The following is a 12070-nucleotide window of genomic DNA, read 5'->3' on the forward strand; positions in this document are numbered from 1 at the left end:
ACAAATGTTTAGTCCTTGTGTCAGTAATCTGCAATGATTTCACCTCAATGGACAATTTACAGAACCAGTCCGGGTGAGTATATCACAGTAAGAGATAAAGTAACATACGATGTAATACATGGATAGATGTTCTTACCATGGTGCAGTGTAAAGGAATTTCCAACTCCACGGTTCTCTAGAGGTGCCAAAAAGTCTCCCAAAAACTCAGACAGGCAAGATGCTTTTTCCAGATTCTGCAATATGACAATTACTCTCCTGTTCCCAGTAAGTTGTTTTACTGATGTAAGGAATCCTACAAAAAATGAACAATGTGTTTTTTGGTGAGTGTAAGACATAACTAATTTTACAGCTGTAACTAGATATATTTAATTTCAAGCAGCAGTCTTACTTATACATGCATTTCTGGGTACTCTCTCCATCTAAACTGCCTGCCAATCAACATGAGTAGTGACAGACAGCATCAACAAAGTACATATGGGGAAAGGAAAATTTTAAAATGCCCCACCCAGTTCCCCCTGGCCACCACCATCAAGTGTACTTATCCAAGGGTTTCAGTTCTCATGCTCACACATTTCCCTAAGCCCGGGATGTATGTGAATGGAAGAAAATTTCCTGCCTGTAATATCCTCTGCATTTACTCTCCTCCCAGAAAAGGCACTCACTCACTCACTCACTCACTCACTCACTCACTCACTCACTCACTCACTCACTCACTCATGCACTCTCTCACTCACGCACTCACGCACTCACGCACTCACGCACTCATGCACACACTCATGCATGCACACACTCACGCACTCACTCACGCACTCCCAATCATCTCTGTGACACCCAAGCCAGCAGTCAGACCTTGGTCACTGTCTTTATAAGTGGACATTATGTCCGATGTCACTGTCCTGGCTCCAAACATTAAGCTTAGGCAAAAAAAGAGAGATTTTCTTGCATTAAAAGTATGGCAAGCAGGTTAACAACACAAGATTCCTGGTATAGGTAATTAGTCTATATCAGATCGAAACCCCAAAACAGCGAATGCTCTTCAATTGAATGCTAATACTCGAAAGCACACAATATCAAAGGTATGTAACAGGGATTTTTTCCCAAGGAAAAAAAATCGTTGTCAGGACTTTGCCATTTCCTCCACTGTGGTGCAATCTCAGAGTTGGTATATTTAAGTAGGGGGGTGTGGAGGATGAAGCCCCCCACTTTATTTTGTCTTTGGATATTTTCTTTTTGGAGCAGAGATTTTTTTCCCTGGGAAAAATCGCTGTTCCATACGTTTGATATTGTGTGGTTTTGGGTATTAGCTTTCGATTAAGGAGCGTTCACTCTTTGGTGTTTCAATCTTCTAATATAGACCCTATTCTCCTGTGGCAGTTTAAAGTGCTGCAAATAGCAAGCAGTATTTGGTTCAGGAGGACTTCATGAGTCTAACCACACATGTTTTTCATTAAAACAAGATTATCCAGTAACTTCTGGGCACAGTTGACCTCTGCTCTCATCAGCTGGATACATCCATTTCACTGTTAATGTTAATGGACAAGCAGGGTTTAAATGCATTGTCTTGGGGCTACAATTCAGACTTCTTTGGACAACTGTATACACAATCAATCCATTTTAATTTATTATGTTTGATACATCACTGCACAAGAAAAAAACTAAAAAGTAACAGTGCAGCAAAATAGCACAACAGCCACAGAGTTAATAAAATTTGTGTCTGTTTATGAAAATTTTAGCAAAATGCTAAATTATGGTGCAGTGTTAAACATTAAACATGAAGAAATCAGTATGTTGTTGATTGATATTGGGGGATTTGATATTGGGGATCCAAAGGCTCACTGCAGTTCATTCAGCTGCCGATCTCTTTGTGTACAGTCTATGTTTGGAATCTTAAGTTTATACATTGGTATTGTGATAGTACAGCATGATGAATATGTGCAAAATATGTTCCAAATGTTATATAGTGGGACCTATAAGGAGGTTTCTACTAATGAAGTACACCTAGGATATAAAAGAATTGATTGGGAATTACTTGAGATGCTTACTCAAGATCAGATAACTGTCCAGGAATATAATTATATGACCACAGAATGGCCTAGGATCCCGGCGATCTTTGGGGTACCTAAAATTCATAAAAATTTAATTAATTCACCGTTAAGATCTATTGTAAATTCTGAAAGATCTAAAACTAGCTATATAGCTAAGTACCTGGACAAACAGATAAAAGCAGAAGTAAGCAATATTCCCAATTTGTGCCGTGATTCATGGCAGTTTTTGACTTTGTGTAATAACTTAAATCCATTTACTGAGGGTGTCTTTATAACAATTGACGTGAAGGACCTATATAGTAGTATCCCCCATAATCAAGGTAAGGATTGGTTTGCCTCATATTTACATGAGATAATGGGGCTAAACCAGGATAAAATCAACACTTATTGCCAACTGGTGGATTTAGTTTTGAGTTATAATTACATCCCTTTTGAGGGACATTATTTTAGACAAATGGAAGGGGTGGCTATGGGGTCAGCCTGTGGCCCCCTCTTCACAAATGTCATTATGGCATGGTGGGAAACTAAGTTCCTTTATCCAAGTTCCTATTTTTCACATATTAGCATGTATGTCAGGTTTTTGGATGATCTGTTTGTAGTTTGGAAAGGCCTTGTATCTGAAATCCTGGAATTTATGGATTATATAAATCATTCAACAAATTTTCTTAAGTTTACCCATACTGTCAGTTGTGATAAAGTAGCATATATGGATGTCATAATTGAAAAAAATGAAACTGGACAAGGGCTAAACTCCACCATATACAGGAAACCAACACACTGAAATACTTAGTTGCATTACTCCAGTAACCATCCTACGCATGTAAAGCGAGGAGTAGTGAAGAGTCAGATGGTCCGGGCTGCGCGTATGGTTTCAGACCATATAGATTTCCTTGAAGAGTGTGGGTTTTTATCTAGTATGTTTTATAATAGAGGGTATCCTGGGAGAATAGTTAACCATATCCAGAATGAAGTTATTGGTAAATGGGAGCAGGGTTACTATGTACCATTGCTAAAGGAATATAATCAGTGACCTGAGGCTGGTTTTGAAATTAGGAATAACAGCATTATTCCGGCTGATGGTATTTCTCCTATGGAAGTGAACACTCTTAGCATATAATCTAATAGAAACAGCAGTAATAACAATAAAATAATGTTTTGCCCATTTGTTTTGACCTATCATAGTAATAGTATGATTGTTAGAGATATACTACAAAAGAACTGGAAAAAATGGATGAAGACCTAGTACAAAAACTGGGAACTATCCTAAATGTTGTATAAAGGAGGGGTCTAAATTTTAAAAATATTCTGGAGAGATAATTGCAGGGTTATAAAGTAGGAAAGATGAGTCCTTGTGGGATGTGTAATCAGTGTCAGCATGTTTTCAGGGGATCGAGCGTTCAAATAGCTAATAAGACTATCCATGTTAAAGGGAAATATAGTTGCCACACCCAAGGGGTCATCTATATTGCTTTCTGTGTGAAGTGCCCAGTATTTTATGTGGGCAAAACTGAACGCAAACTCTCCCAGATAATATATGAACACATATATGATATTTCTCACCACAAGGACACAAATGCATTATATAAACATCTTGAAAAAATATCCTGCACATAGTTTTAGGTTTTTGGTTGTACACCAGGTTGCAAAGGATGCCAGAGGGGGGCCTTGGAAATTGATTTTGGAGAATAAAGAAACATGGTGGCAAATTTATTTAAATGCGGGTACCCCCCTGGCTTAAACGATATTATATCAATTAATAGCTTTTTAAAGCTGAAGGTATATGATAGTTAAAATTTATTTTTATGAAAAAATGTGAAGAGCTTATTATTTAGTTGAATAATAACTAAACCATTTTAGTTATTTTAATTAGCTCATATATTGTGAGTATACTTGTTTAAGATGAATTTTAAATAAGTGCTTTATGAATACCTATTAGCTGTTAGAAACATGTGATGTTATTTTAATTAATATATACGATGGTGGTGCTGCGGTAGCGTTGTCGCCTCACAGTTAGACGTTGCCCGTTCGATTCTCAGAGTGTCTTCTGTGTGGCGACATACGTGAATGGGTGTTCCTTCGTTGAAGGTTGTGCGTTAGGCCCGGCAAGCCAGCACGTAAAAATCTACTGCCAATCATTAGTGGACCAGAGTTCTGCTGTGGTGACCCCTAACCGGGAAAAGCCGAAAAACACAACAACAAGTGTGCTTTTGTAAACAAATAGCTGAGCAGAGTAAAAAATAAGACACTCGCATTAATAGTTAAGCGCTTTTCGTTTATGATAGTTCACAAACTTCTTCAGACAAATACAAAATAACAGAAGACACGTTTAAATACAATTAATTAACCAATCAACAAAGCATAAAAAACACAATGTAACCACCCACTTTGTAAAAACAAATAACTCTACCAGTTAATCGAGCTAAAGTTACTCAAACAATAATAAAAATGCATTTAAAACAAGTTAATCGAAATTAACGAGTTAGACTTTTAAGCTTTAGGATGCTGCTTATAGTGCATCCTTCATTTAAGCCAGGAAGATTGTAGGCATTCAGTCTGATTTGCCATGTAAGTTCAAGTTCATCCAGTCTAAGCACATCTGGGCCACCTCTTGGGTTACTAAACACTTGATCAATCACAATAAAGCTGAAACGATGGTCAGGACATTGTTCAACATGTTTAGCTAGAGCATTTTCAAGCTTATGTTTCTTAATTGCATACAAATGCTCATAAATACGTTTTATACGGTTGCAGTGTGCTTTTGTATTAGGAGGTTTTCTGAAGAAGTTTGGTGATTGAATCAAATGAAAGCACTAATAAAATTGTTCAAAAATATTTTTTGCTTGACAAAACCAAACTGGGTTGGGTCCAGTGTCTGGAGATTTACTATATCTCTACTGATCATCTCCATGATAATTCTTTCCATGGCTTTACATATAAGACTAGCAAGGGTTATTGGTTTTTAGTTTCCAGGGTCTGTAGATGACCCACCTTTGTGCAGAGAGATGACAGTTGCCTTTCTCCATTCATGAGGCATGAAGCTTGTTTGGAGGCTACAGTTAAACAGTGATTCCAGAGGCCCAGATAGGTTATGTTTCATGCTATTTAGAAGGCATGGTGGGATATTGTCTAGGCCCATTGATGCAGTGCTCTTGGTCTTAGAGAGATCTTTAAGGACCTGTTCCCTAGTGATAGTAGGGAGAGTTATGTTTGATGATATTTCCTGAGGGAAGGTTGAGTGTGAGAGAGGAGTAAAGTTGAAGCTGAATTTATCAGCCAGGACGTTTTCTATATCTTCTGGCTCAGTATATGTGGCTCCATTTACAATGAGCTCTGCACACATCTGTGTATTGCCTTTGAGGTTGCGGACATAGCTAAAGAATGCTTTGTGGTTGTCCTTGGCATGGGAGGTCAAACTTACCTCAAATTTGGCTTTGGTAGACTTTGTCCTCTGAGTTCTTTCTTTAGTTTGATGGGACTGCTTTTATCCTGCTGGGTGTTGTACCTCATGATTTTTGCCATGATTTTCTTCCTCACATTATACATACAATTGATTTTGTGATTCCACCAGGGTAGCTTGTTTTCTGAGTTAGTTCTGTACTTCCTCCTTGTGAGTAGAGCTGCCACTATGCAGCTATTAACGGATCTAGGACTCTCCATCGAACACACGTTTCACTGAAAATTCATTTATCGAAAATGCACTTTCGCAGAAAAAAAAACAAAATATTAAAAAATAAAAGACTAGTCACATTTATGCAGGAGGGCAAGTCCCCCTGCAACCCCCACACCCCCCTACTTTAATATTCTCACTGTGTGATCGCACAATAGTGGGGAAAAGGGAATATTCCTTATCCCCACTGTACTGCAATCTAAGCAACAGTTTGTTTAGTTGTATAATCTACACCACATGTTGATGTACAACTAAACCTACATGCAAACAACTGTTTGCTACTTACCTTCTGGCGAAAGTGCATTTTAGATAAATGCACTTTCGCAAAAGTGTGTTTGGTGGTTTATGTTTTAGTGAAATGTGTGTTCGATGGAGAGTCTTAGATCCCTATTAACATGCTTGTGCAGGGTTTCTGTGAACAGTTCTGCACAGGCAGCAGTGTTCTCAGGGTTTATTGAGGCTTGAAAGTTTGCCAGGTTCTCACTTAATAGCAGGAGGTTAGCCTTAGAATAGTTCCTGAATATTCCCGGTTTAGCTAAGGGTCCAGCTTTTATTTTAACTTCAAAGAAGACTTTTTGTGGTCTGACCTTACAAGGGAAGGCATTACAGTAGGGGGTGTGCAGCAGACTCCCATATTAGTGAGGACCAGATATAGTATGGTTGCACCCCTGGTTGGTGTATTGACTCTATTGTCCAGGGAGTTTGTTTTTACAAAATCCAGGAATCGCTGTGCATGTACACTTGGTGTAGTATACAATTCCTAGTTAATAGTGGGATAATTAAAGTCACCCATGAGTATGGTACTGGTTACTAATAAGTTTAAATATATGATATGGGTTTCCTGGGTCATAGAGGGAGACCTATAGCTTGCAAGGAGGTGGTATTGGATTTTACCTATGGTGATCTGAACATGGAGCAGCTCAAGTGCATTGTCCTGTTTGACCAGCCTTGAAGTATATTTATTTATGATTTAAATAGAGACACCTCTACCTTTAGTCCCTGCCTGTGAAGTAGCTGGTCTAAATGTGTGGAAAGCATTATAACCTTGCACTGTTGATGTGCTCTCTGTGGCTTTAAACCATGTCTCAGTGACAGCACAAAATAAAACCACCAACGACCAGCAAAAACGATAGTGAACACAATATAATAAAGATTACTTTATTGTTGCTCCAAAACCATATTCCAGACCGGTTTTGGCTATTCAGCCTTTATCAATGGATACAAAAAGATTTTTTGGTGTAAAAGAAAACAGCCTATATTTATAGTGATGTCTAAGTACCTTAAAACAGTGGTATAACCCAACCTAGTGGATGGAGTATCCAAATACATGTCTCACCTGAACAGCAAAGCATTCACCCAGAACATATGATACAAAAAAATGTTAAATAATAGAAAATATCATATATTCAATGATTATAAAGCAGAGTTTTGTAAAAATCCTTTGTGCATACAGGACCCATGGTGAAAAGCCAGGGGCATACTCTAAGTATTTATAAGTAAGCATACATTAGTCTTCATATATAACCAAAAATGTGAATCGGACTTCACCTTGTGTATATTGTATATAATAACAATATATCAAATCCTATATGAATTAAAATGAATTTTACTGATCATATGTCATATTAATGAATAGAGTTTCAAAAATAAGCCATCATTATGGGCTATTAATTATGGTTATAATAATTTCCAATAGTTTCCTTATGAATGATGCCTGTATTATAATTATGATAATATCTTGCCATATATTTCAAAACAACATGACAGATATAAAAATGCAAAACTGTGTGTGTGTGTGTGTATATATATATATATATATATATATATCCTACTTATGTGGGTATGTAAAGAATTTGTAACATACCTTTAGTCAAATGCTAATACCTAAATGTAGTTAACCTGACCACCATTATAATATTCACACTGATTTTTGATCTATATGTATATTTGATTTCACCATGATCATAGAACCCCCGGACACTATATAAAACTCACAGATGGTCATTCAGACCTGGTGGAAATAAACATCCAAGGCTGGTAATCCAATATTGTTCCTTGTGGTTTAGAATGGTGTGCCATCCTTGTTGGTTGTTCCTGTCCCCCTGAATTTTGTCAATGATCATGAACATGAAATGAGCATTGGGATGTTGTATCTTATGTCTGTATAAAGCATTTGTTTCTTTTTTGTTCTTAATGTCACTTCGGTGTTCTGTCATCCTTGTTCTAAGGGATCTTGATGTTTGACCAACGTAGAAGGCTTTACATTGGCAGGTGGCTAAGTAGATGATCCATGTGCTACTGCAATTTCCAAACACCCTCGTTTGAAATACACGATTAGTGTTGGCACTGGTAAATTCTTTGAGTGTACTAACTTGTAGGCAGGAGCAACAATGACCACATGGAAACGTACTAATTAGTTTGTCTCCAATAACAGTGGTCTGGTGATATACCGCTCTTCCCCCTTCTCTATGTTTGTAATGTGAAAAAAGCCCTCCCAGGTTTTTGCCTCGTCTGAATGACATCTGACACTGTGGGCCTAATAGTGTTCTTAAACTATCATTAGCCAAAAGAATGTTCCAGTTTGAGTTCAATATATTCCTATTTGTTGATTCCTGCCATATGTAGTCACAAATCTCAAAATCGACTCTTGATTGGCATAACCTGATTTTTTGTATTGTAACAAAGTCCTTCTGTCTATGATATTGCTCCATGAACTAGCTTGATGTATATCCACATCTCTATATCCCCTATCTTGAAATCTATGGTATAGATCTTGTCTGGCATGTTCAAATTCCTCCTGAGATGAACAAATGCGTCTGATGTGCATAAACTGAGATTTAGGGATGTTGCGGATGGTGTGGTTTGGATGCATACTGGATGCATGTAACAATGTGTTGTATTGTGGGTATTTTCTAAATGTTTTAGTACTTAAGGTGTCATCTTTGTTACGGTAAACAGTAACATCCAAAAAATCAATAGTATTAATGTTACATGTAACCGTAAACTGAATACCCCAAATATTACCATTCAGGTAATCGATAAATTCCTGTAAATATGTTTCATCCGCCTTCCACACCATCCAGCAATCATCCAAGTACCGTCACCAGATATCGATTTCAACCATGTATATGTTGTGTGATGTATCATATATCATACATTCTTCAAAATAGGCCATGAACAAATCCGCATAAATGGGTGCAAAAAAAGCTCCCATTGCTGTTCCTTGTAACCGCCAAAAGCATTCTCCATGAAAACAGAAAACATTTTTGTTTAATACATGTTCTGCCATACAGACAAGTAAGGTATTGAAACCCGAAGGATACAGGTTTGTTCTCTCAAGCCAATATTGTAGGGATTGTAATCCCGCCCAGTGTGGGATGCTCGTATATAAAGATTTAACATCCAACATGCACAATGACCAGCCTGGTTCTAGCTGTGTGTCCTCTATAATTTGTAAGAAGTGCGTTGTATCCTGTAATCGGGCCCTAACTGATGTCAGTAGGGGTTTGAGATACTGTGTTAAAAATGCTGATAATGGTTCAGTCAAGGACCCAGTCCCTGACACAATGGGTCTACCTGGAGGATTTGAAATAGACTTATGAATTTTTGGAAGAAGATACAGGATTTATTTCTGTGGGTCCTTTACAGTGAGATGTTTAACTGTATTTTTTGTTATAATACCCTCATCCTCTGCTAGTTTTAGAAAAGAGTCTATTTCTTTTTTGAAGACCCCGGTCGGGTCGATGTACATTTGCATATAACACCTAGTATCTGCTAACTGTCTTTTCCCCTCATTAAGATATTCCCCAATGTTCATTACCACCACAGCACCTCCCTTGCCTGCAGGCAGAATGGCAATATTGCGGTTATGCCTTAATTCCTCCAAGGCCACCTTTTCTATGGGTGACATCTTCTGGCCCAGAATGTATGATTCTTTATGATGAAAATGTAAATCCCTGAGTACAGATTGTTGGAAAATAGAGACATGTTTGTTCATGGGCGGTTGAAAGTCTGATTTCAAGAACTTGAAATCTAGTGATCTTTGAGAGGTATTGTCTGAAAAAAATAATTTCAAGTTCAAGTTACAACAAAAAGACAAAACATCCTTAACAATGCTATGTTCATCGACGAAAAAAACTGGGAATAAAACCAAGTCCTTTATTAAGTAATGTAGTTTGTGCATCTGTCAGTTGTACATTAGAAAGGTTCAAGACATTGTGAAAACCAGATTCTGTCAATTCAACATCGTTTGTATCAGTCCTTCCATGGAATTTGATCTTATTCCTACATTTGTGCTTGCTACCCCCTCGTCGCTTGTTTGTATGTCTAAAGGGTACTGGGCATTAGATTTTTTACTTCTGGATGATTCTCAATAGTTATTACTGTCATTGTCTGTGCATGCTGAGTCTTTTTATTTTTTATGTTATTTATTATTTATTATTTTTTATGTTCTTTATTTTTTATTTTTTATTTTTTATATTTTATTATTTATTATTTATTTATTATTTTTTATTTTTTATGTTTATTTTTTATTTATTATTTATTTTTTATTATTTATTATTTATTTTTTATTTTTTATGTTCTTTTTTCTTCTTTATTTTTTATTTTTTATTATTTTTTATTTTTTATATTATTTATTATTTATTTTTTATTGTTTATTATTTATTTTATATATTATTTATTATTTATTTTTATTATTTATTTATTTATTTATTATTTATTATTTATTATTTATTTTTTATTTTTTATTTTTTTATTATTTATTATTTATTTATTATTTATTATTTATTATTTTTTATGTTCTTTTTTCTTCTTTCTTTTTTAGTATGTTTTATTGGCTGGTTTGATCATGTGATTTTAACTGTTTCCTCTATTTAAATGGTTTGAAATGTATAATGTTATATGCTGATGAAGGGTTGAGAGCCCGAAAGCTTCATTAAAGCCTAGTGTTTCTGTAACTATTGTGTTCTTGCTGAGATTTTGTTCTATCTATGTGTTCAGTTCGATTAACTAAACCTTAAGTACTAAAACATTTAGAAAATACCCACAATACAACACATTGTTACATGCATCCAGTATGCATCCAAACCACACCATCCGCAACATCCCTAAATCTCAGTTTATGCGCATCAGACGCATTTGTTCATCTCAGGAGGAATTTGAACATGCCAGACAAGATCTATACCATAGATTTCAAGATAGGGGATATAGAGACATGGATATACATCAAGCTATTTCATGGAGCAATATCATAGACAGAAGAACTTTGTTACAATACAAAAAATCAGGTTATGCCAATCAAGAGTCGATTTTGAGATTTGTGACTACATATGGCAGGAATCAACAAATAGGAATATATTGAACTCAAACTGGAACATTCTTTTGGCTAATGATAGTTTAAGAACACTATTAGGCCCACAGTGTCAGATGTCATTCAGACGAGGCAAAAACCTGGGAGGGCTTTTTTCACATTACAAACATAGAGAAGGGGGAGGAGCGGTATATCACCAGACTACTATTATTGGAGACAAACTAACTGGTACGTTTCCATGTGGTCATTGTTGCTCCTGCCTACAAGTTAGTACACTCAAAGAATTTACCAGTGCCAACACTAATCGTGTATTTCAAACGAGGGTGTTTGGAAATTGCAGTAGCACATGGATCATCTACTTAGCTACCTGCCAATGTAAAGCCTTCTACGTTGGTCAAACATCAAGATCCCTTAGAACAAGGATGACAGAACACCGAAGTGACATTAAGAACAAAAAAGAAACAAATGCTTTATACAGACATAAGATACAACATCCCAATGCTCATTTCATGTTCATGATCATTGACAAAATTCAGGGGGACAGGAACAACCAACAAGGATGGCACACCATTCTAAACCACAAGGAACAATATTGGATTACCAACCTTGGATGTTTATTTCCACCAGGTCTGAATGATCATCTGTGAGTTTTATATAGTGTCCGGGTGTTCTATGATCATGGTGAAATCAAATATACATATAGATCAAAAATCAGTGTGAATATTATAATGGTGGTCAGGTTAACTACATTTAGGTATTAGCATTTGACTAAAAGTATGTTACAAATTCTTTACATACCCACATAAGTAGGATATATATATATATATATACACACACAGTTTTGCATTTTTATATCTGTCATGTTGTTTTGAAATATATGGCAAGATATTATCATAATTATAATATAGGCATCATTCATAAGGAAACTATTGGAAATTATTATACCCATAATTTATAGCCCATAATGATGGCTTATTTTTGAAACTCTATTCATTAATATGACATATGATCAGTAAAATTCATTTTAATTCATATAGGATTTGATAT

General features: G+C 36.0%; 1 protein-coding gene across 5 annotated transcripts in view; it reads right to left on the reverse strand.

The window, feature by feature from the left end:
- Positions 1 to 12070, reverse strand: part of CTTNBP2 (cortactin binding protein 2) — a 1390380-nt gene that overhangs the window by 228453 nt on the left and 1149857 nt on the right. For all 5 annotated transcript variants that reach the window (XM_044088722.1, XM_044088723.1, XM_044088724.1 and 2 more), the window contains exon 15: positions 137 to 292. In XM_044088722.1, coding sequence (XP_043944657.1) covers positions 137 to 292 — 156 coding nt within the window. The remainder of the gene's footprint in view (positions 1 to 136; positions 293 to 12070) is intronic.

Source organism: Protopterus annectens, chromosome 11.part0, assembly GCF_019279795.1.
Source record: "Protopterus annectens isolate FY-2018-M chromosome 11.part0, PAN1.0, whole genome shotgun sequence".
Classification (NCBI taxonomy): Eukaryota; Metazoa; Chordata; order Ceratodontiformes; family Protopteridae; genus Protopterus; species Protopterus annectens.